Source organism: Microtus pennsylvanicus, chromosome 5 (assembly GCF_037038515.1).
Source record: "Microtus pennsylvanicus isolate mMicPen1 chromosome 5, mMicPen1.hap1, whole genome shotgun sequence".
Taxonomy (NCBI): Eukaryota; Metazoa; Chordata; class Mammalia; order Rodentia; family Cricetidae; genus Microtus; species Microtus pennsylvanicus.
Genome location: NC_134583.1, coordinates 9,499,105 through 9,526,240, shown reverse-complemented (window position 1 = coordinate 9,526,240; position 27,136 = coordinate 9,499,105). Strand labels below are relative to the sequence as shown.

The 27,136-nt window shown below is 46.5% G+C and overlaps 1 protein-coding gene across 5 annotated transcripts in view; it reads right to left on the bottom strand.

Moving 5' to 3' along the window:
• The window catches only part of Ankrd6 (ankyrin repeat domain 6), a 150,373-nt gene that overhangs the window by 32,389 nt on the left and 90,848 nt on the right, over positions 1 to 27,136 (bottom strand). For all 5 annotated transcript variants that reach the window (XM_075971263.1, XM_075971264.1, XM_075971262.1 and 2 more), the window contains exons 3-4: positions 9,037 to 9,135; positions 1,608 to 1,706 (exon numbers count right to left, since the gene is read on the bottom strand). In XM_075971263.1, coding sequence (XP_075827378.1) covers positions 1,608 to 1,706; positions 9,037 to 9,135 — 198 coding nt within the window. The remainder of the gene's footprint in view (positions 1 to 1,607; positions 1,707 to 9,036; positions 9,136 to 27,136) is intronic.

The following is a 27,136-nucleotide window of genomic DNA, read 5'->3' as shown; positions in this document are numbered from 1 at the left end:
CAAGTTCCAGGACAGTCAAGGTTACACAGAGAAACCCTATCTCCAAAAACTAAAAATTAAAAAAAAAAGGGCATGTAACACCATACCTATCTCTTTATCAAAATTTAATGGTTTCGCTGGGCACATACTTTTAATCCCAGCACTTGGGAAGCAGAGGCAGATGGATCTCTGTGAGTTCAAGGTCAGCCTGGTCAACAGAGTGAGTTCCAGGACAGCCAGCACTACGCAGAGACACCCTGTCTCAGAAAAAACAAACAAACAAACAAAATTCAGTGGTCTCTAGTTAGCATAAAACCCCCAGGATTCTAAATGACCAAAAAATCGAAGAAACAGTGATTGTAAAAAGCTAAGCAAGATTTCTAGATACATGGCTTTTAAATACAAACTAATAAGTTGGCTCCCATTTGCTTCTGATAGAGGGGCTGAAAGACGGGCAGGTAGGAACTCACACGTGGGCCTGCTCGGGCAGGACAACATTCTCCAGTTACGTCCATCTAGAGATGGGCCCCAAAGAGCTAAACCTAATGCACCTGGCACCGACGAGAGGAGAGCCAGGGTTCCAGAGACAAGGCTGGGCAGGGCAGGGGCCACAAGGCCCAGCTGGGACCATTATAGGAGCAGCAGCAGCAGCAAGTGACAGGGAGACCGGGAAGGGCTCTGACCCGGAGCCCCTGGATGTGCGGAGGAACCTGGTGCTGCCTTTACTGTCTGCGCATGCATGGCACTTTAAAGAAAAGCACTCTTCTGGTTAGCTATTCCTTTGTGCCATTTTAGGGTGGAGAGAGTGGGCCGATGGAGCCGTCATTTAGGACTTCATTCTTCCTTGTGTTGTGGCATGGCTTTTTTCTTTTCTCTCTTTTTTCTTCTCTCTCTCTCTCTCTCTCTCTCTCTCTCTCTCTCTCTCTCTCTCTCTCTCACCATTGCACTAGAGTATGAGACAGCTTTAAGCTGGGCAGGTGATTGTGGTCACCATGACAACATTAGGGATCTAAAGTGACCTGTTAAAGCCACACCACTCTTTTTTTAGCAGTTTAATGGGTACATTAGAGAGTCTTCCATTTTGTGTGGAATTAGCTCCTCCCCTTCAAATGCTGTAATTAACATCACTTAAAATAAAACTTGAATAAAATATTGAAACCTCAAAAAAAAAAAAAGAAAAGCTGTGTGGCTGTGTGTGTGTGTGTAAGGGGGAGGACGCGGAGTCTGTACTGCACTTAAATACAAAAATCCCACATTTTAAGATTTGACAATTTAAAAACACTGGCATACGTGCTGGGATTCTTGGAAGAAATAAATTCTTCGGTTCACTCTCTTCAGAGCTAAAACATTTAACTTGCTTGTGCATCTAAGAAACAGAGCTTCTGAGGGGGCCTTTCCCCCACCTTCCGTAGACCTTTATAGGTTCTGACTTCTACACTGACCTGGACTAAGTTGCAGAGGGAAGGGCGTGTAAACAAACACGACTTCTGGAACCCCTCTTTCAGAGAAACCTAGGTTGACCTCTCTCATCGCATGATGGGAGAAGGACAACCTCGTGTACACACCGCAGTGAATCAAGCTGGCTCCCTAGCTCCCCAGGGTCCTGCAGCCCTTACCACCCTCCTCACCTTGTCCTGTCTGTCCAGGGCACATCCCTCCCGGATAAGCGTTGTGATGATCTCAACGTTTCCCACCACAGCGGCCCGGTGCAAGGCTGTCTGGTCCCCCTGCAACACAGAGAGAAGAATAACAGGTTTCTTTATCGGCCACCATATGGCTCCTTCCCTTAAGCCAGACACCAGGCTGTCTCCTGTCCCCTCAAGGAGGAGACTGGTTATTTGCAGAAGAGCTTGGTCACCACAGGCAAGGCAAGCTTTGGGGTCCCATTAGTAGAGAATGCATGCGGGCAGAGCAGTTCGGTTCATAAACCAGAAGGGATCTTCTGTCAATAGCAAGGATGACTGCCGGCCTCAGATCTACCTGCCAAGGAGAGCCAGGCCGTGGACGTCATACACTTGGACCAGCAACTCCTGCAATCCCACGCCCCACTAGGTCCTCAGGCCCGGATTACAAAGGAATCACTCTCCAGCTGTGGCAATTTCGGGACCTCATGCTTTGATGACAGGTGTGTAATTTGTTCACTGATTTGCACTAGCCGAGAGCGATGAGGGGGTGGGGGAGGCCTCAGGGACTGCGGCCTCTTGCCGCATACTTCTGAGAGGCCTCTTGATGATTTATGTCGCATTCTAACCCCTTCTCGGCAACCAGATTCCTGGGATGGACAGGTTTCTCCTTCAGGCACCAAAAGAGAACTTGACTCTTCCCCTAACTGTGGCAGAGAGGCTGCATAAACACTCCAGAGGTGAGAAGGGGGGAGCGTTAACGGGAAGGCTCTGAGCTCTGCCTTCTAGAAGCACAGTTCAGGAATCAAATCAAATCAAGCCTGAGAGCCGGGCATGAAAGGGGAGATGGGTGGACAATGTGGATGTTTTCAGGTGGAAATGATGAGCAGAGGGCCAGGGGATCAGGAGAACGGGTTTATGTACAGCTCTGGTATAGATCCATCAGCTCGCTGAGCCTCAGGACCCTCACAGGAAAAGGTAGGCCTAGGGGGCTGGAGAGATGGCTCAGTGGTTAAGAGCACTGACTGCTCTTCCACAGGACCCAGGTTCAATTCCCAGCACCCACATGGCAGCTTACAACTGTCTGAAGATCCAGTTGCAGGGGATCTGACACCTCACACCAATGCACATAAAATAAAATTAAATAAACTGGATTCTATGATTCCTGGTAAGATTTCCATTAGCAAAATTTCCAGATAGACACAGAGGGTCTAGGGACATACTCCAGAACTCCCCTGGACCCCAGACCAAGAGAGGCAGGGGAGACTGTGGAAGACAGATACAAAGAGCAACTTCAGGAGGGTGCACCACTAACTGGGGTGGTCTGGATGAAACACACCGACCTCACTGAGATTGGCCTCAAAGAGACACACGAAGGACATGCAATCCAAGAGGGAAGTTCTGGAAACAGACTGCAGTGACTGGTGTGCAGGGATTAACTCAGGAACTGGATTGAAAGATGGCTCAGAGGATGTGTTCCATGTTACTGCGGGTGTGTGTGCACACGCTTGTGTGTTTTCACAGTAGAAAACCCACGCCAAAACACACATGTGGCTGCGTACACTGGCACACACCTGTAATGCCAAGACTGAGAGGGCAAAGGCAGGTGGATCATGAGGTTAAAGCCAGTCTAGGCTATTTCCAAAACAAAACAAAATAACCTCTCTTTAAAAATTCACAGAGGAGAGGGCTGGAGAGATGGCTCAAGAACCCAGGTTCAGTTCCCAGCACTCACACGGCTCACAACCACCTGTACCTCCAGTTCCAGAGGATCTGATGTCCTCTTCTGGCCTCCATGGGCACCAGGCATGCATGGAGAGCTTATATTTGCATGTAGGCAAAATACTCATGCACATAACATACTTTTTAGAAAATTTTAAATCACAGAAAGTAATTTTTAGTTTCTTCCTTTTTTTGAATACATTCGAGTTGGTAGTAGAGAGTTGTCATTAATAACCCTACTCAGCCTAGACCCAGCATGTCAGAAAACCACCCAGCATGTCAGATAAGCCCATTGGTGTGACAGTGGCAGGCGTGGTGTGTGGGGTGCAGTGGTTTAAATGAGATCATCCCCATAGGTTCATATGTTTGTAGACTTGGTCCTCAGTTGGTAGAACTGTCTGGGAACAGTCGAGTGACCTTACCAAAGGAGGTGTATCACTGGGGTTAGCTTTGAAGGTTTCGGAACACTTGAACTATTCCTGGTGTGTTCATTCCAGTGAGGATTAAGATGTAAGCTCTCGGCTGTTCCTGCCACCATCCCATAGTGGCCTCCAACCCTCTGAAACCATAAGCCCAATTAAACACTTTCTTTGTGAGTGGCCTTGGTTGTGGTGTGTTACTGAAACAATGGAAAACTAACTAAGGGGGGTGGGGAGGTAAACCACTTGCTTGCTGACTAGATTTTCCACAGGAAGGCATTCCCAGCCCGTAGCATAAACTGTCAGGAACCTGCAGCTAGGGAGGTCATAGACCCTCAGTGGGAAAACTCTATCTGTTGTTTGCATAGACAAGATATGTCTCTCAAATTGCCTTCTAATAACGCTGTTTTTGCCTATAGAATAGTGCTGGTGATGGCCACTGGTGACCGCACAGACTCAGAATTGGTCAAAGTACTTGGCAACATTTTTTATATTTAACACATATAACTTCATCTATCAGACAAAACTACCACCAATCACAAGCTTAAACCATAAAAAGACAGCAGGAAAAGGCTTCCCATTCAGCAAGCTTTTCCCACAGTTGACTTGATGATCTAAGAGACTTGCACGGAGCTAGGGTGAGGACGTCCATCCCCACTCCCATGACTGCAGTGTGATTGGTATGGCTGTCAACAACTCTCTCGTTGGCCTTGTCCTTGACCACTTCACAAGCTAGATCTGGACTGCTTTTCTTCCTGTCCACCCTCCCGGTAAGTGACTGCAGAGATGGGCTGAGCCAGGCGTCTGAGAAGGTCTTTCCAGGTGAACGAGCGCTCAATGCTCAAACAAGTCAGATGGGATCGTGCCCCGAGTCTCGGCTCCAAACAATTCCATTAGCGTTTCTAGGAAACCTTATTTCCCTATCAGATCAGTCATGGGTTTTCCCGAAATGATTATGAGAAAGATTGCTCTCGACAAGAACCATGAGTGCAGTCCTGAGTGAGGCTCCCAATAGGAGAGGCCCTTTGACCATCCCACAAACGACAGGCATTCTGCCGGCCATTCCTTGGATCATTCGGAGCAACCTTTTTAGAAGAGACTTGCATTCTGTATTCTGCACGAAGTACAAGCACCATGCCCTAAGCAGATAGGTCTTGTCAAAGGATCACACGAAGGGCTTGGTTCAGACCAAACATTTCATCTGTTCCACCAGCTGCTCATGAAATCAAGAGCTGATGCAGTTTTGGGGTAGCGTGGAGCTTTGATTAGCATGTCTTTGATCAGCCTTAGAACATATTTGCTTCCTCTGAGACAACTCTTCTTTGCAAGACTCTAACTTGATACAAGCAGCTGCACCTAACTCCTGGATCAGCTCTTGGCAGAAGATTTTCAAGTGGATTGTCAAGATTCAAGGAGATCTGACACTTGTGTTCAGCTGCAGCGAGAAGCCAAGCTACCCCAAGCTTGGCTGACCCGTTCAGTTGTAGCCCTGTCTGCAGGCAAGTCCCCTTCCGGCTTTATTTTTCCCCCTGGGAGCTCGGCTCCTTACTTCTCGTATCTATTACTACTGTGCTGTGGCACTTGGCCCTGCTCTCCATGGCAGGACAAACTGTGGCTAGATCTGTTCCAGAGGACGCGTCTCCAACTCTTATAAGTCATCCATCTTAGGTGACCAAGATGGGCGTGAAAGTTTCTGAGAAAGACAAAACACAGGGACAAAGAGCTGCCTCCAGCCATCCGTGGAACGACTTTCTCTCCAGAACACACAGCACAGTTAAATCCAGACCCTTGGTTGAAGCACGCTCAGTTACTTGAGAATCAATTTTTGGCTCCTACAAAATTAAAACTACTATCATAGTATATATTATTATTATATTACAAATATATTACTAGCTACATGTCCTCTTTAAAACATAATGCAAATGATATGCTTGACCTATTGGCGGACCCACGCAGCAAATTCTGACATAACCCTGCTTGACTATGACCCTGAATCAACCAGAAAATTCTTAAACTGAAAGAAAATACAGAAGAAAACCTAGCTTTCTCAACACATTTTCTCAATATTCACTCTGTATTTACTGACCCCTAACTACGTGCCAGGAGTCAGGCCATGTAATTCTCTTGTTATATTGATAAGCCTCGCCTAGGATAGCTGGCTAATTCAAACTGTCGAGGCGCCTTTCCTTCACAGCAAGCTGCTTCCAGCTTTGGAAGCCCGGTAACCTCAGCACTGGTCTCCAAAAGGAGGCGGTGTCTCTGTGAGGTGGAGGCTGCCTTACTATGCAAGTTTAAGAGTGCAGCTTGAGGGCGTCTGTTGAATGGGTAACTGAGAGGAAGCAAAGGAAGACACTAGACGCAGCAGCAACACTGCAGTTGGCATTCCCATCTGACACGCTGACTTGTCTGCAAACAGCACTCAGTATTCCTGAGCCATCAGTGTTTCTCACTCAAGAGCGTTGGAACTTAAGGTCTAAATCTTTGTCTGAAATACTTGTATTTCCATCTCCCTTGTAGTGAAAAGCATTGGGTGTGCCAGAGCCCAGCTCGTGGAAGAAGTCCCAGTCATGCACGGGTGGGACACACCCACTTTGAGAGGAAGACCCCAGGGTTGCAAGCAAACCTGCGGTAAGCAAGCCCTACACAGGTAGGCACGCGAAACGGGGTGCTGACCTCTTCTCTTTCAGATCTTCTAGGGTCCTTCCTAGCCTTTCTTCTCTGCGTTCTCTTATTTTTGTCTTCCTTCATGCTCTTTACTGTGGCCACAGGGTCCTGGACTATTTCTGGGGTGGGAGTCACATGATTACTCATTGACCAATCAGAGATGGCATTTGAGCTCCACTGAGCGTTGATAGGATTAGCGGGAAGCAAGCCAGATACTGCTCTGGGAGCTGCGGGTTGAAACTCATAATAATCCCACTCCAGGCCACTGGAGGTCATTCTTCCTCTAATTCTCAGATATTCCCATGCCAGAAACAACAGTAGCTGTAGAATATGAAGTTAGAATTGAATCTTCATAATGTCAACATTCTGTTTCTACACATCTCCCAGACAGGGAACTGCTAACGCGACTCTCCCATAGTTAAGTTCCCCTCTTCTTTAATGCTAATAAAGTGATTTCATACGTTTTTATGGATAGCTCAAAGACGATTGTCAATAGGCGTGGGACGCACACAGGTAAGAGCTGAGGATGGCAACAGTTCCGCCTTCTCCAGTATTCTTTCTATCTGTGGTTCTATGAAGAAGCAAGGTATGTGTTGTCTGTGTAGAGCAGGAAATGAGGGAAAAGACCCAATGACTCGATGAGGGAGGTGTTTTACCCAAACGCAGGGCTGGCTTTCCTTCGTGCGCTGTGAGAATTCTTGTCTTCTCTGCTTCCTTCCATATCTGAAACCTCAGCATGGTGTCTGCTGCATGAGACCACAGCAAGCCTCAGACCTGAGTGAGGGTGTTTGGTTGGGATGGGTTGGCAGGCCTGACTTTGTGACCTTGTCACGATAGCAAGAACCTTAATAATGTCGGGCGATGGTGGCGCCCGCCTTTAATCCCAGCACTCGGGAGGCAGAGGTAGGTGGATCTCTGTGAGTTCGAGACCAGCCTGGTCTACAGAGCTAGTTCCAGGACAGGCTCCAAAGCCACAGAGAAACCCTGTCTCGAAAAACCAAAAAAAAAAAAAAAAAAAAAAAAAAGAACCTTAATAATCAAAGAGAAGGCTAGAAGATCCCAACATTCTTGCGCCAGCAGCTCGAGATCCCACCTTCCCTCTGACTATTTATTTTGCCCATCTCCCTTTATTTTCCTCCTGTCCTCTAAGGGGACGATATGGGTCAGGAATGTTATATCGGTTATAGTGCAGAAAAATACAGTGTCATGACCAAGGTGAGAATCAACAGCTTAGAGCTAAGTCTGCATTTTTGAGAATAACACCCCTGGTGATCCCATAGGCTTCAGATAAAACCAGAGATTTATAGGCGATGCTGATAATCCTCTGCTGGCCATGCATAAAACCAGTTTGTGTGCCTGCCTGTCCGCCTGCCTATATAGACAGATCTCTTTTATCCAAGGCTAGCGAGTACAGGGTCTCATGTATGTTCATGTATGTAAGGCTAGCCTATACAGACAGGACTCATGTATCCAAGGCTAGTCTCAAACTTGCTATATAACCAAGTCATCTGTGAATGTGTTTGTCAAATTTTAGGCTACTGTGTGGATTTGCAAGGAATATTCTAGGTAATGATATTGGAAGAAGTTGTGACAAGGCGAGACTCTGTGAGATGCTGCTTACACACAGGACTTTTATGTCTTAGAACTCTGGGACATCATGGGGGGGGCACCGAAGAGCTGGCTCAATGATTAAGAGTAATTGCTGCTCTTTCAAAGGACCTGAATTTGATTCCCAGCACCCATATGGTGTTCACAACCACCTATAACTCCAGTTCTGGATCGATGCCCTATTCTAGTCTGTGCAGGCACCAAGCAAGCAAAATACCCCAAATAAAATAATTTTTAAAAAAAGGAAAAAAAAAGGAGTTAACAGTTTCTGAAAATCATTCCCAAGCACATTTCCATACTGTTTCTTCCTGAAAACTCACTGGAGGGCAATTTACTCCATCCCTCCTTGGAGACGCCACCTTCTCCAAGGACCCAAAAGAACAAGCTCTGTGCTGCGCAGTCCTACTTGGCCAAAGCTCACAGACTCAGACTGGATAGTTGATGCGGAAGGAGCCAGTGGGATTCCTCCCCCAACAACCTGGATGGACATCTCAGTGAGTGATGGGAGTCGGACGCCCTCAGTAAGAGCACAGAACCACCAGCAAACTCTTTCAAGAGGCCTTGATCTTGCATAAGTCCCTTTCCCCCTTTTTAGTTGGGATGGAACTTCAAGCTACATGTACACTAAGAGAAGTTAAGACAAAGGAGGAGGATGGGTGTTAAGCCTCACCTTTTCTTCAGCAGTAAATTTGGCACACATCCAATGGGTCTTTCCCACACTCACTGCAAGAGAGAGTCCTCTGTCCTAAAACAGGACCTAGGCCAATGCCCTCAGACTCTGCACTCAGAGGCTAATGGGGCAAAAAGAACCACAACCCAAGAGCCTCCTGCGAGCTCCTTCATTGCTGAGAATGGGCCCCAAGAACAGGGGCCAGGCGAGAGACAAAAGACACACAAATGAAACTTCTGGCAAGCATCTAGTACCCGCCCTGCTCACACCGCCAGCATCTGCACTGAGGGCCGTGACTGCAGACGAGTTCCTCTGCCAACCCTTCTCTGGAGGGAATGATGCTTCTACTTACATCATCCTGCACGTCGAGGTCACAGCCAGCCTTCAGCAGAATCTGGACCACAGAGAGATGGCCCTTATTGGCAGCAAGGTGCAAGGGGGTCCGGCCATGCTGTTAATGCAAAGGAAACAGTTGGTTTCAGAACTAGATACACCAAGGGACAGGGCACTAAGGCAAGAGGACATACCAGCTTTTCAGAACACCTCTGCCCCTGCCTCTAACCCCAGCTGCCCCTCTACTCTGGAAGGAGATTCTCAATGAATTTATTAGGAATTCAAGTTGCCCCTGTTAACTTTGACCAACTTTTACATCCTACACTTACGTGGCAGAAGGTGGGGCTTCTCGTCCTCCCGGTCCCCCACTCGTGCTGATACCATGAAGCAGTAAAAGGCTGTGACAGACAAGTCTGACAGGACCATGGACAGGAGACAAAGAAATGTCAAACCCATGGGCTCCTGAAGATAAAGTCATAGCCAAGTGGAGGTGGAAAAGGCTCTGCCTCTTTTAAAAAAACAGCTTTGAAAAGTATGAAAACTATGGTATATTAAGATCCACATATCTGCCAATTATTTTTATTTAAAAAATCAGAGACATTATTGCTGCTCCTGGGACCGCCTCCCAGATCTCTCCGTGGTTCCCGAGAGCTAACCCTTCTTTCAAATCTGGCATTTATCTTTTCTTCGCCTGTAGTCACACTGTCACTCCCTGTCTCTGGCCAGGGGCAACATCCAGATTATTGTTTCAAACGATCTCAGGCACGTTAAGTAACAGGGTATCATTTAGCTTTTCTTTTCGGGATTCTGTTTGTTATTGGGGTTTGGTCCAACATTCTGTTCTGGTGATGCTCACTGCTCAGGTTTCCTGCCGGCCACCCAGGTGTTCCCTGTGGGCGGCACCAAGATGGGCTCCTCAGTGCTGTCACCGAGTCACAGCGAGGACCGTTCCCTTCCCTGCAACCGCGTGAAGTTTGGGGGCACCCACGATGAGTGACGCCCAAAAGAAAGTGCACTTTCCTGGGTGTCCGCGAGCTTCTGTCCAGGGAACTGACCTTGTCAAACTTCCAGGCTCTCACAGAGACATCCTGATTTTCCTCAGGATTTTCTACGAAGAAAAGTTCAAGGGACTAAGGCATTTGAGAAAAGAGGGCTCACGGGGGCCTTGCATACGGTTTAGCCTCTCACTAAGACCCGCTGCCTTTATTGATATTCCATCGAGACAAGCATGTTATGACCTCGGTAAAGCAGCAGTCCGCCCCGATAACCAACCATGGAGAAAAACAACAGACAAAATAAGGATCTTAATTCCTAGCCATGAAATCCAATCAAAACAGCAGAATGAGTCTGGAAAGAAAGAGGCCAGAACTTGCTTTAAAATTAGAATTCTTAATTAAGGGAGAAAGTTACTCCCAAGAATTAGGCTATAAAAACCCTTCACATAAAAAGGACAAGGTGAGAGATGAGATAAAGGGCTGACCTTTCTCCGCTCTTCACGGGTTATCTCGCCTTGGTCCTTTGGGTGAGATGTCCACAGTGCCCCAGACGGGGGAAAGTGACCGGGTTTCAATCACAGGGCCCAGGCTCAGGCCCCAACTGTCATCATGTGTCCTTGTGAATGACCTCATATCTCAACACTGACTAAGGGACCCTCATAAAATTCCCTACACGGTTTGTTGTGGGGGTGAGATGGGGGTGTATGTGCTGTGAGGACAGAGACACTGTCATCAAATACAAGTGCTCAAACAAGACAAGAGAGCAGGGCAGGGGACAGGAGTGGGGGCTGCTGGGAAAGAAGTTAGACCCAGGGTCACGGACCAAGGAGCCATGGGGACAGTCCTGCCAGCACCCACCCTAGGAGCCATGGGGACAGTCCTGCCAGCACCCACCCTTTCCTGAAGGGTAAAGCAGATAAAAGTTTGTCCAAGTGAGCACAGGCAGAAGGAAGAAACACCACTGCGGCTCCTCTGGGGAGCCTAATGTTTGCTTGAAAGCTGGGCCCGAGGCTTCCTGTGGAATGGCCTCTGGGCAGCATGCCAACATTGGGATTAACTTGGTATTGGCATAAAAACAGAGAAGTCGACCAATGGAATCGAATAGAAGACCCTGACATTAACCCACAAACCTATGAACGCCTGATTTTCGATAAAGTAGACAGTTGCTGGGATGTTAAGGGTACAAAAGAACGTTGTGTTCAGCACAGATTACAAAGGAATTTCTTTTTGTTGTTGTTTCTTGAGACAGGGTCTAACTATGTAACACTGGCTGGCCTGGAACTCACTATGGAGATTTGTTCTGCCTGTCTCTGCCTCCCAAGTACTGGAATTAAAGGTGTGTGCCACCATAGTCAGCTTCAATTTCTTTTGAATATTTCTCATGCCCTCTATCTCTTAAACTTTTTGTTTGTTTGTTTGTTTGTTTTGAGACAAGGTTTCTCTGTAGCTTTTGGTACGGGTCCTGGAACTAGCTCTTATAGACCAGGCTGGCCTCAAACTCACAGAGATCCGCCTGCCTCCGCCTCCCAAGTGCTGGGATTAAAGGCGTGCGCCACCACCACCTGGCTCTCTTAAACTTTTTATAAATACCCACCAACCACTAGCTGGCAGACTGCTGCTTTGGGACTCTTACAATGTGCCAATGGTTGGTTTGCATTTGTACACAAAGATACAAGCATAAGGGAGGGCTTTAAAATTCTGACACTCAACAAGGCCACATGTAGAGTAGTTACAACCCATTAGTCACAGCCACATTGGTTCAGCAGGTAAAGGTACTCGCCACGCAACCTGGCAACCTGAGTTGACCTCTGGAAAGGTGGGAGAAGAGGACCAACTCCGTAAAGTTACCTTGTTTATGTCACATGCACGCTGTGACACCCATCACCGCCCCTCAATATCACGCATACACACACAGGAAATAAATAAAAGCATTTAAAGACCTATTAGCCTATATACCCAGGAGCTTAGGACCTACATGATTTGGGGAAATTTCAGGGAACTTTATCTGGGTTACCAGACACTTAGATATGTAGAAAAGGCCTTCTGTGGAGTCTGCTGAGGCAACCAAACACCTGCGGCACTGACTAAACCCAGCAAAGGGTGATGCACAACTTCCTATCAGGCAGAAGCTGCTATCTCTAAGCCAGTATCTCTACCAGGCCTGCCCAGAGCTGGAGCGAAACAAGGTTACCTCCATCCCCACTGAGAACCACAAGCTAAGGCCTGTGCTGAGGGCAAGAGGCCAGAAAAGCCCATTAACAGGTCCACAAATTCCCTAGAGCAAGGGAGTAGCAAGGAAGAGCACAGAAGAGACCAGAGACCAAATTCTGGATTTCTCTTCTTCAACAGCAACCTTTGATCACTAGGAGGCTGGAACCCATGTGGGTCCATCTCTAGGTCCTGAGGCTTGTTCTCCTCAGTCACAGCGCAGCTCCTCCAAGGCCCAGGCAGAGGTTCACGCCAACCCCTTCATGCTAATTTTCCAGTATACCTCCCAATCTGAGCAGTCATCTCTCCTCCCTCCAGAAAGCATCTTTGTGAGGGTGTCTACAAACCTTAGCTAGAAGCACATGTCCCCATGAAGTCTGCCTTATTAAAAGCCTCAGAAGAGTAAGTTGGTGCTTATGATTCTATTATTGAGCTTTTCTTATAAGGCAAGCCATATAAGAATTCATAGCACATACTGCAATTCCATAATTGATCCATGTGTTTCCTATTAAACGCATTGTTTTGAATTATAATATTCGGAATATCAGTATTTCATGATATTCACCAAGCTCCATAGCTTCCCCCTACAAGGAAAGTTCCTAGAGCAATTTGTATTCTCCCCCTGAATACCTGGGAACTCCTCAAGCCCAGCCACACCTCAGACTCGTTAAATCAAGTGTCTCCTGAACCACACCTGGGCACTGATATAAGGCTGTTCACATGCTTCTACAGACGTTGATACTGAGTACCACTGACTCAAAGGAACCACTGAGGACAATGAACTCTAGTGGGGACCTGGCCATCAATGCTGACCACAGCCACCATCAGCTGAGCACCATCCTCCCCCTGGACCACCCTGTGTGTGCACAGTGCATGGATCATATCACTCCATTTATCAAAAGGAACCGATGGCTACTTCACAGTCAGGCAATGAAGGCCTGAGAAGGTTAATAAGCTGGCCAGGCTTGCAGAGAGGGAGGCTGTGATCCATTCTCTCCACCCTAAATAGGGGCTGTGAAAGACTTGAAAACAGGTAACAACGTCAAAGAGACAAGACGAGAGTGGCGGTCAGCAGGGGCTCCGGGAAGAGGACACAGGCGTTAGTCTCCAATACAGACAGAGTCTCAGTGTGAGGGATGGAGCAGTTCTGGAGATAGAGAGGAAGAGGGTGGACGTCACAGCCCTGAACTGTGTGCTGGGTACAGTGAGGCGGTAAGCTGCACGTGTATACCTTGTACAAAATCAGCGAGCCCGAGGCCACTTAGAGGTCCCACAGCAAACCACGATGTGACTCCAGATTATGGCTAAGCCCTCTACTGGCTCAAAGTAGGAGACAATGAAGGTGATACACTCTGAAAGCCCTGTAGATACTGGCCAGTATTATACTAATAGGCAAATTTATTCTCACTTTATTAATAACCTACATATTTGAATTTTTTCACATATCCTTTGAGCCAGTTGTCATATCTTAATGGTTTTGTCATTAATACACTACATAAAATCTTGTATTTATTTATTATATATACAGTGTTCTGACTACATGTAGGCTTACACGCCAGAAGAGGGCACCAGATCTTATCATAGATGGTTGTGAGTCACCATGTGGTTGCTGGGAATTGAACTCATGACCTCTGGAAGAGCAGCCAGTGCTCCCAACCTCCAAGCCATCCCTCCAGCTCCAAAATCTTAACACTTTATTATAATTATTGCTCAGAACTACCACCATAAATCAATTCTCCCTAGTGATTTCTGGTGGTAATCCATAGAACGTGGTCATCCTCCAGGAATTCTGGGTATGGACCTGACCAGTGTCCATCGTCCCAGCCGAGACAATAATAAAGCTTGCTTCAAATTTGGCTCAAAAGTTATGGTAGTGGTCTTAATCTCGCCTGGTGGGATTAATACTACTTCATAGTGCCACAACTAGAGACTCAATGTTTATATCACGGGCTTCTGGGGGACACTTGCCTAAAATGCAGCAAAGCCCTTCATCCTCAAAGCTGCTTTGGGTGAAAGACACCATGCCATTCAACTACAGCCACTTGTCTCTGGCAAAGCACAGCCAGACTTCCACCCAGATAACGGGGCATATATCCTATGTCTCTCCAGTTCCTGACCCTAAGCATCCCTAGTCCCTCCTCTCTTGCCCCTTTCACCTAGTGATCTCTACCCTGACTCTTTCTGCCACGCCTGCTTGATTTTACTTAGCCTTTGCAGATGTAAGAGATTTACAATGATATCATACTGGAACAGACCGAGCCCTTAATGCTTAATGCACAAATCACAGAGACAAACCCGTGTGAAGACAGAAGAGGGGTTTGGGAGCTTCCCTTGTAAGTGCAGGACCACCAACTACCAGCAGCAAGAAGCTGGGCTAGTTCTCCCCCAGGTTCAGACAGCGTAGCTTGAACTCACACTCTAGCCTCAGAGATGGTAAGGCGGTCATTCCCTTTGTGTGGGTGCCCAGCAGTAGGTAGTCACCTGAAAATAAACTCAATGATATTTTTGGAGGTTTTTTGTTTGTTTTGGTTTGTTTTGTCTTTTTTATCTCGTGAAACTTTGGGCATGTTTTTTTACCTTATTGATCTATTATGGTTTCAGATGTGGTTTTTATGAGCTTTCTGTGTATTCGTGTACATGTGCTGCTCATGCTTTCTGTGTATTCGTGTACATGTGCTTCTCATGCTTCTGTGTGTACATGTGCTTCTCATGCTTCTGTGTGCACATGTGCTTCTCATGCTTCTGTGTGCACATGTGCTTCTCATGCTTCTGTGTGTACATGTACATGTGCTTCTCATGCTTCTGTGTGTACATGTGCTTCTCAAGCTTCTGTGTGCACATGTGCTTCTCATGCTTCTGTGTGTACATGTGCTGCTCATGCTTTCTGTGTATTCGTGTACATGTGCTTCTCATGCTTCTGTGTGTACATGTGTTTCTCATGCTTCTGTGTGCACATGTGCTTCTCATGCTTCTGTGTGTACATGTGTTTCTCATGCTTCTGTGTGCACATGTGCTTCTCATGCTTCTGTGTGTACATGTACATGTGCTTCTCATGCTTCTGTATGTACATGTGCTTCTCATGCTTCTGTGTGTACGTGTACATAAGCTTCTCATGCTTCTGTGTGCAATGTGCTTCTCAAGCTTCTGTGTGCACATGTGCTTCTCATGCTTCTGTGTGTACATGTGCTTCTATGCTTCTGTGTGTACATGTGCTTCTCAAACTTCTGTGTGTACATGTGCTTCTCATGCTTCTGTGTGTACATGTGCTTCTCATGCTTCTGTGTGTACATGTGCTTCTCATGCTTCTATGTGTACATGTGCTTCTCATGCTTCTGTGTGCAATGTGCTTCTCAAGCTTCTGTGTGCACATGTGCTTCTCATGCTTCTGTGTGTACATGTGCTTCTCATGCTTCTGTGTGTACATGTGCTTCTCAAACTTCTGTGTGTACATGTGCTTCTCATGCTTCTGTGTGTACATGTGCTTCTCATGCTTCTGTGTGTACGTGTACATAAGCTTCTCATGCTTCTGGGTGCACATGTGCTTCTCAAGCTTCTGTGTGCACATGTGCTTCTCATGCTTCTGTGTGTACCTGTGCTTCTCATGCTTCTGTGTGCACATGTGCTTCTCATGCTTCTGTATATTCGTGTACATGTGCTTCTCAAGCTTCTGTGTGTACATGTGCTTCTCATGCTTCTGTGTGTACGTGTACATGTGCTTCTCAAGCTTCTGTGTGTACATGTGCTTCTCATGCTTCTGTGTGTATGTGTACATAAGCTTCTCATGCTTCTGTGTGTACATGTGCTTCTCATGCTTCTGTGTGCACATGTGCTTCTCATGCTTCTGTGTGCACATGTGCTTCTCATGCTTCTGTGTGCACATGTGCTTCTCATGCTTCTGTATATTCGTGTACATGTGCTTCTCAAGCTACTGTGTGTACATGTGCTTCTCATGCTTCTGTGTGTACATGTACATGTGCTTCTCATGCTTCTGTGTGTACATGTGCTTCTCATGCTTCTGTGTGCACATGTGCTTCTCATGCTTCTGTGTGTATGTGTACATGTGCTTCTCATGCTTCTGTGTGCACATGTGCTTCTCATGCTTCTGTGTGTACATGTGCTTCTCATGCTTCTGTGTGTACATGTGCTTCTCATGCTTCTGTGTGTACATGTGCTTCTCATGCTTCTGTGTGTACATGTGCTTCTCATGCTTCTGTGTGTACATGTGCTTCTCATGCTTCTGTGTGCACATGTGCTTCTCATGCTTCTGTGTGTACATGTGCTTCTCATGCTTCTGTGTGTACATGTGCTTCTCATGCTTCTGTGTGCACATGTGCTTCTCATGCTTCTGTGTGTACATGTGCTTCTCATGCTTCTGTGTGCACATGTGCTTCTCATGCTTCTGTGTGTACGTGTACATGTGCTTCTCATGCTTCTGTGTGCACATGTGCTTCTCATGCTTCTGTGTGTATGTGTACATAAGCTTCTCATGCTTCTGTGTGCACATGTGCTTCTCATGCTTCTGTGTGCACATGTGCTTCTCATGCTTCTGTGTGCACATGTGCTTCTCATGCTTCTGTGTGCACATGTGCTTCTCATGCTTCTGTATATTCGTGTACATGTGCTTCTCAAGCTACTGTGTGTACATGTGCTTCTTATGCTTCTGTGTGTACGTGTACATGTGCTTCTCATGCTTCTGTGTGTACATGTGCTTCTCATGCTTCTGTGTGCACATGTGCTTCTCATGCTTCTGTGTGTATGTGTACATGTGCTTCTCATGCTTCTGTGTGCACATGTGCTTCTCATGCTTCTGTGTGTACATGTGCTTCTCATGCTTCTGTGTGCACATGTGCTTCTCATGCTTCTGTGTGTACATGTGCTTCTCATGCTTCTGTGTGTACATGTGCTTCTCATGCTTCTGTGTGCACATGTGCTTCTCATGCTTCTGTGTGTACATGTGCTTCTCATGCTTCTGTGTGCACATGTGCTTCTCATGCTTCTGTGTGTACGTGTACATGTGCTTCTCATGCTTCTGTGTGCACATGTGCTTCTCATGCTTCTGTGTGTATGTGTACATAAGCTTCTCATGCTTCTGTGTGCACATGTGCTTCTCATGCTTCTGTGTGCACATGTGCTTCTCATGCTTCTGTGTGCACATGTGCTTCTCATGCTTCTGTGTGCACATGTGCTTCTCATGCTTCTGTATATTCGTGTACATGTGCTTCTCAAGCTACTGTGTGTACATGTGCTTCTTATGCTTCTGTGTGTACGTGTACATGTGCTTCTCATGCTTCTGTGTGTACATGTGCTTCTCATGCTTCTGTGTGCACATGTGCTTCTCATGCTTCTGTGTGTATGTGTACATGTGCTTCTCATGCTTCTGTGTGCACATGTGCTTCTCATGCTTCTGTGTGTACATGTGCTTCTCATGCTTCTGTGTGCACATGTGCTTCTCATGCTTCTGTGTGTACATGTGCTTCTCATGCTTCTGTGTGCACATGTGCTTCTCATGCTTCTGTGTGTATGTGTACATGTGCTTCTCATGCTTCTGTGTGCACATGTGCTTCTCATGCTTCTGTGTGTACATGTGCTTCTCATGCTTCTGTGTGCACATGTGCTTCTCATGCTTCTGTGTGTACATGTGCTTCAAGCTTCTGTGTGTACATGTGCTTCTCATGCTTCTGTGTGTACATGTGCTTCTCATGCTTCTGTGTGCACATGTGCTTCTCATGCTTCTGTGTGTACATGTGCTTCTCATGCTTCTGTGTGTACATGTGCTTCTCATGCTTCTGTGTGCACATGTGCTTCTCATGCTTCTGTGTGTACATGTGCTTCTCATGCTTCTGTGTGCACATGTGCTTCTCATGCTTCTGTGTGTACGTGTACATGTGCTTCTCATGCTTCTGTGTGCACATGTGCTTCTCATGCTTCTGTGTGCACATGTGCTTCTCATGCTTCTGTGTGTACATGTGCTTCTCATGCTTCTGTGTGTACATGTGCTTCTCAAGCTTCTGTGTGTACATGTGCTTCTCATGCTTCTGTGTGTACGTGTACATGTGCTTCTCAAGCTTCTGTGTGTACATGTGCTTCTCATGCTTCTGTGTGTATGTGTACATAAGCTTCTCATGCTTCTGTGTGCACATGTGCTTCTCATGCTTCTGTGTGCACATGTGCTTCTCATGCTTCTGTGTGCACATGTGCTTCTCATGCTTCTGTGTGCACATGTGCTTCTCATGCTTCTGTATATTCGTGTACATGTGCTTCTCAAGCTACTGTGTGTACATGTGCTTCTCATGCTTCTGTGTGTACGTGTACATGTGCTTCTCATGCTTCTGTGTGTACATGTGCTTCTCATGCTTCTGTGTGCACATTTGCTTCTCATGCTTCTGTGTGTATGTGTACATGTGCTTCTCATGCTTCTGTGTGCACATGTGCTTCTCATGCTTCTGTGTGTACATGTGCTTCTCATGCTTCTGTGTGTACATGTGCTTCTCATGCTTCTGTGTGCACATGTGCTTCTCATGCTTCTGTGTGTACATGTGCTTCTCATGCTTCTGTGTGCACATGTGCTTCTCATGCTTCTGTGTGTACATGTGCTTCTCATGCTTCTGTGTGCACATGTGCTTCTCATGCTTCTGTGTGTACATGTGCTTCTCATGCTTCCTTGTGCACATGTGCTTCTCATGCTTCTGTGTGCACATGTGCTTCTCATGCTTCTGTGTGTACATGTACTTCTCATGCTTCTGTGTGTACATGTGCTTCTCAAGCTTCTGTGTGTACATGTGCTTCTCATGCTTCTGTGTGTACATGTGCTTCTCAAGCTTCTGTGTGTACAGGTGCTTCTCATGCTTCTGTGTGTACATGTGCTTCTCATGCTTCTGTGTGTATGTGTACATGTGCTTCTCATGCTTCTGTGTGTACATGTGCTTCTCAAACTTCTGTGTGTACATGTGCTTCTCATGCTTCTGTGTGTACATGTGCTTCTCATGCTTCTGTGTGTACATGTGCTTCTCATGCTTCTGTGTGTACATGTGCTTCTCATGCTTCTGTGTGTACATGTGCTTCTCAAACTTCTGTGTGCACATGTGCTTCTCATGCTTCTGTGTGTATGTGTACATAAGCTTCTCATGCTTCTGTGTGCACATGTGCTTCTCATGCTTCTGTGTGTATGTGTACATGTGCTTCTCAAACTTCTGTGTGTACATGTGCTTCTCAAACTTCTGTGTGTACATGTGCTTCTCATGCTTCTGTGTGTACATGTGCTTCTCAAGCTTCTGTGTGTACATGTGCTTCTCATGCTTCTGTGTGTACATGTGCTTCTCATGCTTCTGTGTGTATGTGTACATGTGCTTCTCATGCTTCTGTGTGTACCTGTGCTTCTCATGCTTCTGTGTGTACATGTGCTTCTCATGCTTCTGTGTGCACATGTGCTTCTCATGCTTCTGTGTGTACATGTGCTTCTCATGCTTCTGTGTGTACATGTGCTTCTCATGCTTCTGTGTGTACATGTGCTTCTCATGCTTCTGTGTGTACATGTGCTTCTCATGCTTCTGTGTGCACATGTGCTTCTCATGCTTCTGTGTGTACATGTGCTTCTCATGCTTCTGTGTGTACATGTGCTTCCCATGCTTCTGTGTGTACATGTGCTTCTCATGCTTCTGTGTGCACATGTGCTTCTCAAGCTTCTGTGTGCACATGTGCTTCTCATGCTTCTGTGTGCACATGTGCTTCTCATGCTTCTATGTGCACATGTGCTTCTCATGCTTCTGTGTGCACATGTGCTTCTCATGCTTCTGTGTGTACATGTGCTTCTCATGCTTCTGTGTGTACATGTGCTTCTCATGCTTCTGTGTGCACATGTGCTTCTCATGCTTCTGTGTGCACATGTGCTTCTCATGCTTCTGTGTGCACATGTGCTTCTCATGCTTCTATGTGCACATGTGCTTCTCATGCTTCTGTGTGCACATGTGCTTCTCATGCTTCTATGTGCACATGTGCTTCTCATGCTTCTGTGTGTACCTGTGCTTCTCATGCTTCTGTGTGTACATGTGCTTCTCAAGCTTCTGTGTGTACATGTGCTTCTCATGCTTCTGTGTGTACGTGTACTTGTGCTTTTCATGCTTCTGTGTGTACATGTGCTTCTCATGCTTCTGTGTGCACATGTGCTTCTCATGCTTCTGTGTGCACATGTGCTTCTCATGCTTCTGTGTGTACGTGTACATGTGCTTCTCATGCTTCTGTGTGTACGTGTACATGTGCTTCTCATGCTTCTGTGTGCACATGTGCTTCTCATGCTTCTGTGTGCACATGTGCTTCTCATGCTTCTGTCTGTACGTGTACATGTGCTTCTCATGCTTCTGTGTGCACATGTGCTTCTCATGCTTCTGTGTGCACATGTGCTTCGCATGCTTCTGTGTGTACATGTGCTTCTCATGCTTCTGTGTGTACGTGTACATGTGCTTTTCATGCTTCTGTGTGCACATGTGCTTCTCATGCTTCTGTGTGCACATGTACTTCTCAAGCTTCTGTGTGCACATGTGCTTCTCATGCTTCTGTGTGCACATATGCTTCACATGCTTCTGTGTGTACATGTGCTTCTCATGCTTCTGTGTGTACGTGTACATGTGCTCTCATGCTTCTGTGTGCACATGTGCTTCTCATGCTTCTGTGTGCACATGTGCTTCTCATGCTTCTGTGTGTACATGTGCTTCTCATGCTTCTGTGTTTACGTGTACATGTGCTTCTCAAGCTTCTGTGTGTACATGTGCTTCTCATGCTTCTGTGTGTACATGTGCTTCTCATGCTTCTGTGTGTACATGTGCTTGTCATGCTTCTGTGTGCACATGTGCTTCTCATGCTTCTGTGTGTACGTGTACATGTGCTTCAAGCTTCTGTGTGTACATGTGCTTCTCAAGCTTCTGTGTGCACATGTGCTTCTCATGCTTCTGTGTGCACATGTGCTTCTCATGCTTCTGTGTGTACATGTGCTTCTCATGCTTCTGTGTGTACATGTGCTTCTTATGCTTCTGTGTGTACATGTGCTTCTCATGCTTCTGTTTGTACGTGTACATGTGCTTCTCATGCTTCTGTGTTTACGTGTACATGTGCTTCTCAAGCTTCTGTGTGCACATGTGCTTCTCATGCTTCTGTGTGTACATGTGCTTCTCATGCTTCTGTGTGTACATGTGCTTCTCATGCTTCTGTGTGCACATGTGCTTCTCAAGCTTCTGTGTGTACATGTGCTTCTCATGCTTCTGTGTGTACATGTGCTTCTCATGCTTCTGTGTGTATGTGTACATGTGCTTCTCATGCTTCTGTGTGTACATGTGCTTCTCAAACTTCTGTGTGTACATGTGCTTCTCATGCTTCTGTGTGTACATGTGCTTCTCATGCTTCTGTGTGTACATGTGCTTCTCAAACTTCTGTGTGTACATGTGCTTCTCATGCTTCTGTGTGTACATGTGCTTCTCAAACTTCTGTGTGCACATGTGCTTCTCATGCTTCTGTGTGTATGTGTACATAAGCTTCTCATGCTTCTGTGTGCACATGTGCTTCTCATGCTTCTGTGTGTATGTGTACATGTGCTTCTCAAACTTCTGTGTGTACATGTGCTTCTCAAACTTCTGTGTGTACATGTGCTTCTCATGCTTCTGTGTGTACATGTGCTTCTCAAGCTTCTGTGTGTACATGTGCTTCTCATGCTTCTGTGTGTACATGTGCTTCTCATGCTTCTGTGTGTATGTGTACATGTGCTTCTCATGCTTCTGTGTGTACCTGTGCTTCTCATGCTTCTGTGTGTACATGTGCTTCTCATGCTTCTGTGTGCACATGTGCTTCTCATGCTTCTGTGTGTACATGTGCTTCTCATGCTTCTGTGTGTACATGTGCTTCTCATGCTTCTGTGTGCACATGTGCTTCTCATGCTTCTGTGTGTACATGTGCTTCTCATGCTTCTGTGTGTACATGTGCTTCCCATGCTTCTGTGTGTACATGTGCTTCTCATGCTTCTGTGTGCACATGTGCTTCTCAAGCTTCTGTGTGCACATGTGCTTCTCATGCTTCTGTGTGCACATGTGCTTCTCATGCTTCTATGTGCACATGTGCTTCTCATGCTTCTGTGTGCACATGTGCTTCTCATGCTTCTGTGTGTACATGTGCTTCTCATGCTTCTGTGTGTACATGTGCTTCTCATGCTTCTGTGTGCACATGTGCTTCTCATGCTTCTGTGTGCACATGTGCTTCTCATGCTTCTGTGTGCACATGTGCTTCTCATGCTTCTATGTGCACATGTGCTTCTCATGCTTCTGTGTGCACATGTGCTTCTCATGCTTCTATGTGCACATGTGCTTCTCATGCTTCTGTGTGTACCTGTGCTTCTCATGCTTCTGTGTGTACATGTGCTTCTCAAGCTTCTGTGTGTACATGTGCTTCTCATGCTTCTGTGTGTACGTGTACATGTGCTTTTCATGCTTCTGTGTGTACATGTGCTTCTCATGCTTCTGTGTGCACATGTGCTTCTCATGCTTCTGTGTGCACATGTGCTTCTCATGCTTCTGTGTGTACGTGTACATGTGCTTTTCATGCTTCTGTGTGTACGTGTACATGTGCTTCTCATGCTTCTGTGTGCACATGTGCTTCTCATGCTTCTGTGTGCACATGTGCTTCTCATGCTTCTGTCTGTACGTGTACATGTGCTTCTCATGCTTCTGTGTGCACATGTGCTTCTCATGCTTCTGTGTGCACATGTGCTTCGCATGCTTCTGTGTGTACATGTGCTTCTCATGCTTCTGTGTGTACGTGTACATGTGCTTTTCATGCTTCTGTGTGCACATGTGCTTCTCATGCTTCTGTGTGCACATGTACTTCTCAAGCTTCTGTGTGCACATGTGCTTCTCATGCTTCTGTGTGCACATATGCTTCACATGCTTCTGTGTGTACATGTGCTTCTCATGCTTCTGTGTGTACGTGTACATGTGCTCTCATGCTTCTGTGTGCACATGTGCTTCTCATGCTTCTGTGTGCACATGTGCTTCTCATGCTTCTGTGTGTACATGTGCTTCTCATGCTTCTGTGTTTACGTGTACATGTGCTTCTCAAGCTTCTGTGTGTACATGTGCTTCTCATGCTTCTGTGTGTACATGTGCTTCTCATGCTTCTGTGTGTACATGTGCTTGTCATGCTTCTGTGTGCACATGTGCTTCTCATGCTTCTGTGTGTACGTGTACATGTGCTTCCAGCTTCTGTGTGTACATGTGCTTCTCAAGCTTCTGTGTGCACATGTGCTTCTCATGCTTCTGTGTGCACATGTGCTTCTCATGCTTCTGTGTGTACATGTGCTTCTCATGCTTCTGTGTGTACATGTGCTTCTTATGCTTCTGTGTGTACATGTGCTTCTCATGCTTCTGTTTGTACGTGTACATGTGCTTCTCATGCTTCTGTGTTTACGTGTACATGTGCTTCTCAAGCTTCTGTGTGCACATGTGCTTCTCATGCTTCTGTGTGTACATGTGCTTCTCATGCTTCTGTGTGTACATGTGCTTCTCATGCTTCTGTGTGCACATGTGCTTCTCAAGCTTCTGTGTGTACATGTGCTTCTCATGCTTCTGTGTGTACATGTGCTTCTCATGCTTCTGTGTGTATGTGTACATGTGCTTCTCATGCTTCTGTGTGTACATGTGCTTCTCATGCTTCTGTGTGCACATGTGCTTCTCATGCTTCTGTGTGTACATGTGCTTCTCATGCTTCTGTGTGTACGTGTACATGTGCTTCTCATGCTTCTGTGTGTACGTGTACATGTGCTTCTCATGCTTCTGTGTGCACATGTGCTTCTCATGCTTCTGTGTGCATATGTGCTTCTCATTTTTCTGTGTGTACGTGTACATGTGCTTCTCATGCTTCTGTGTGTACATGTGCTTCTCATGCTTCTGTGTGTACATGTGCTTCTCATGCTTCTGTGTGCATATGTGCTTCTCATTTTTCTGTGTGTACGTGTACATGTGCTCTCATGCTTCTGTGTGCACATGTGCTTCTCATGCTTCTGTGTGCACATGTGCTTCTCATGCTTCTGTGTGTACATGTGCTTCTCATGCTTCTGTGTTTACGTGTACATGTGCTTCTCAAGCTTCTGTGTGTACATGTGCTTCTCATGCTTCTGTGTGTACATGTGCTTCAAGCTTCTGTGTGTACATGTGCTTCTCATGCTTCTGTGTGCACATGTGCTTCTCATGCTCTGTGTGTACATGTGCTGCTCATGCTTCTTGTTTTGTTTTTTTTCTCTGATTGTTTGACCTATTCTGGTTTGTTTGCCTGTTTGTTTTCTAAAGAGAAGAAAAACAAGGGTAGGCTGTTGGGAGGATGTGAGAGGAGATGAGGGAGAAGAGAAACTGTTATCAGAATATATAGTATATGAAAAAAAATCGTGTTTTCAATAAAAAAAATAACCAGGGCTCAAGGTCATTCTGAACTTAGTGTAGTGAGCCTCAACCAAACCAAACCAAAGCAGAACCCTTGATCTTCAGGAGGCTGTGCATAGAGTTGTCCCAGAGTGCCAGAGGGTAGGCCTGAGGGGGAGGGGTGATGTTCAGAAGGGTTTGGGGGGCTGCTTAAAGAAAGAAGGCTCTATGGGTGCCTTCATGTGTGTCTTCACTACAAAAGGTCGCCGGCAGGAGACATGAAGTCAGGACCTGGAAAGGACCTGGGAGAGACAGTAGAGGAGGCACAGAGGCCACATGCCAGCCTGGCTTCAGGTCTTGCCCCCAGTTATAGCCATGTGACCTCTGCCAGCTCCTTACTCTCGCCCTCCCTTGGTGTCACACCTCTGCAGGATAGCAGTCCACTGCATCTGTATCTCCTTACTCTCGCCCTCCCTTGGCGTCACACCCCTGCAGGATAGCAGTCCACTGCATCTGTATCTCCTGCTGTCCGTAACACCAGTGTCTAGAATAGGGGGTGGCGGGGCTCAAGGAGAGAGGGCGCGGAGGCCACAGAAAGCGCTGCCTGTAATGCCTGGCGTGTCACAAGCAGTCAGCTTGCCACTTCCCTTCCCCTTTCCTCCCTTTCTTCCCTGTGTCCTCTTCCTGTCCTCAAGCCCTGCTCCCAGGACCAGGAAATACTTCTGTGCATTTCCAAACATATTTGCGCGTGCAAAAACAGGTCTTCATCACTTAGAAATGTAGGTAGGCCATCCTCGCCATAATGACCTATTCCGGGCTATTTCGGAGCTTTGCGGTGTGGAGCTAGGTGTCTGGTGGAACGGCTCTGCATCACTATGTGGCTAGACCGTAACCATTTGAACAGTTGCTTCCTGGGAGGCCAATTGTTTGCCATCCTGCATGGTCTGCTGCTGTGTGTACACTTGGATGTCTCCTCCAGACACAGAAGATCTCTGCTGAGCAAATTCCTAGAAAATTCCTGGAGCAAGAAGTCTATCTGTTAAAATTATAATGATCCCACTAAAGGGACTTACAGCTCACCCACAAAGAGCTCTTGGGAGTAAGGATCAGTGGGTAAAGAGACAGAGCTAGGGTAAGAGATTGTGTACTTGGATTTTTCTTTGAGCCACCTAACAGCCCCCAAATAATGACTCAGAGACGACTTATTAATTTTGAAAGCTCGGCCTTAGCTTATGCTTGTCCCACTGGCTCCTATAACTTAATTTAACCTGTTTTTATTCATCTACATTTTGCCTCAGGGCTTTTTACCTTTCTTTTATTCTGTATGTCCTGTTTTCCTGTTTCCTCTCTGTCTGTCCTCTGGTATTTGCCTCTCTCCCTCTGTCTTTCTAGAGCCTGGATTCCTCCTCCTACTTCCTCTCTGTGCCCGGAAGTCCTGCCTGAACCTCCTGCCTAGCTATTGACTGTTTAGCTTTTTATTAGGCCAACCTGGTGCCTTATGCAAGCAAGGTAAACAAATGTAACACATCTTTACATAGTTAAACTAATGTTCCACAAGATTGTGCAGGCTTCCCGTAGCTGCCCTAACAAGCGCTCACAGGCAGGGGCACCCACAAAAATAGCCAGGAAAGCAGCTTCGAGTTCAAGGCCAAACAGCCACACTGAATTAGTTCCAGGCCAGTCAGAGAGACATTGCGAGACCTTGTCTCAAAACAAAAGAGAGTTCCAGGTGCTCAGGGGGGAACTGGGGAGTCAGCGTTTAACGGGGACATATAGCTTCCACTTGGAGAGGTGGAAAAAGATCTGGAAGTAAATGCTGGCAACAGTTGGGCATGGTGTGACTCTATAGAACCACTGAAGCTCACACCTCCTACAAACAGTTAAGATGCAAACCTGATCTTTTGTAAGTATTGCAAACAATTTATTTGACTCAATTTTAAAAATTAAACTGGTCAGTCAATAGTATGCATATATTCTAAGAGTGTGGAACCACGTGGGTGGGGAAGGAAAAAGGGAGGAGATGTGTTTCTTCAAGAGAAACAAGAGGACTGAAGACATCCTGGGGCTATGGGAAGGGAGAGAGGCCCTTGGTCCTAGACCTCGTTCTCCTGTCCTGCTGGCAGAGTCAGGAAACCTCAGCGCCAAACTGCCCACCAAGGGCACCGTCTCCTAAAGCTATCGCAGACAGGGGTGTCAAGGGCAGTAAATAAAATGCTTGCCTAGGGCCAAAATGATGCACACCCTGGAATTTAGTGCTCTTCTCCCATTCCAAATCTCAAGAGCGCCTTCCAGAAAGCTCACAGTTTGCTTACAAAAGGAAAAATCTTCAGCCTTTAAACCTTGTTGTCAATTATATTCTGAGCCATGTAACTTAGAAAGCCACCGGATCATATACGTGCCAGCTGTAAAGACCCCTGAGCACACGTCTCCCTTGAGACGCTCCCACACACTTGGGGATGTCTGATTCTTTCTGTGGTCATCATTCTGAGCACCCTTATGAGCTGAGGGTCCAGGCTGTAGGTTCTTT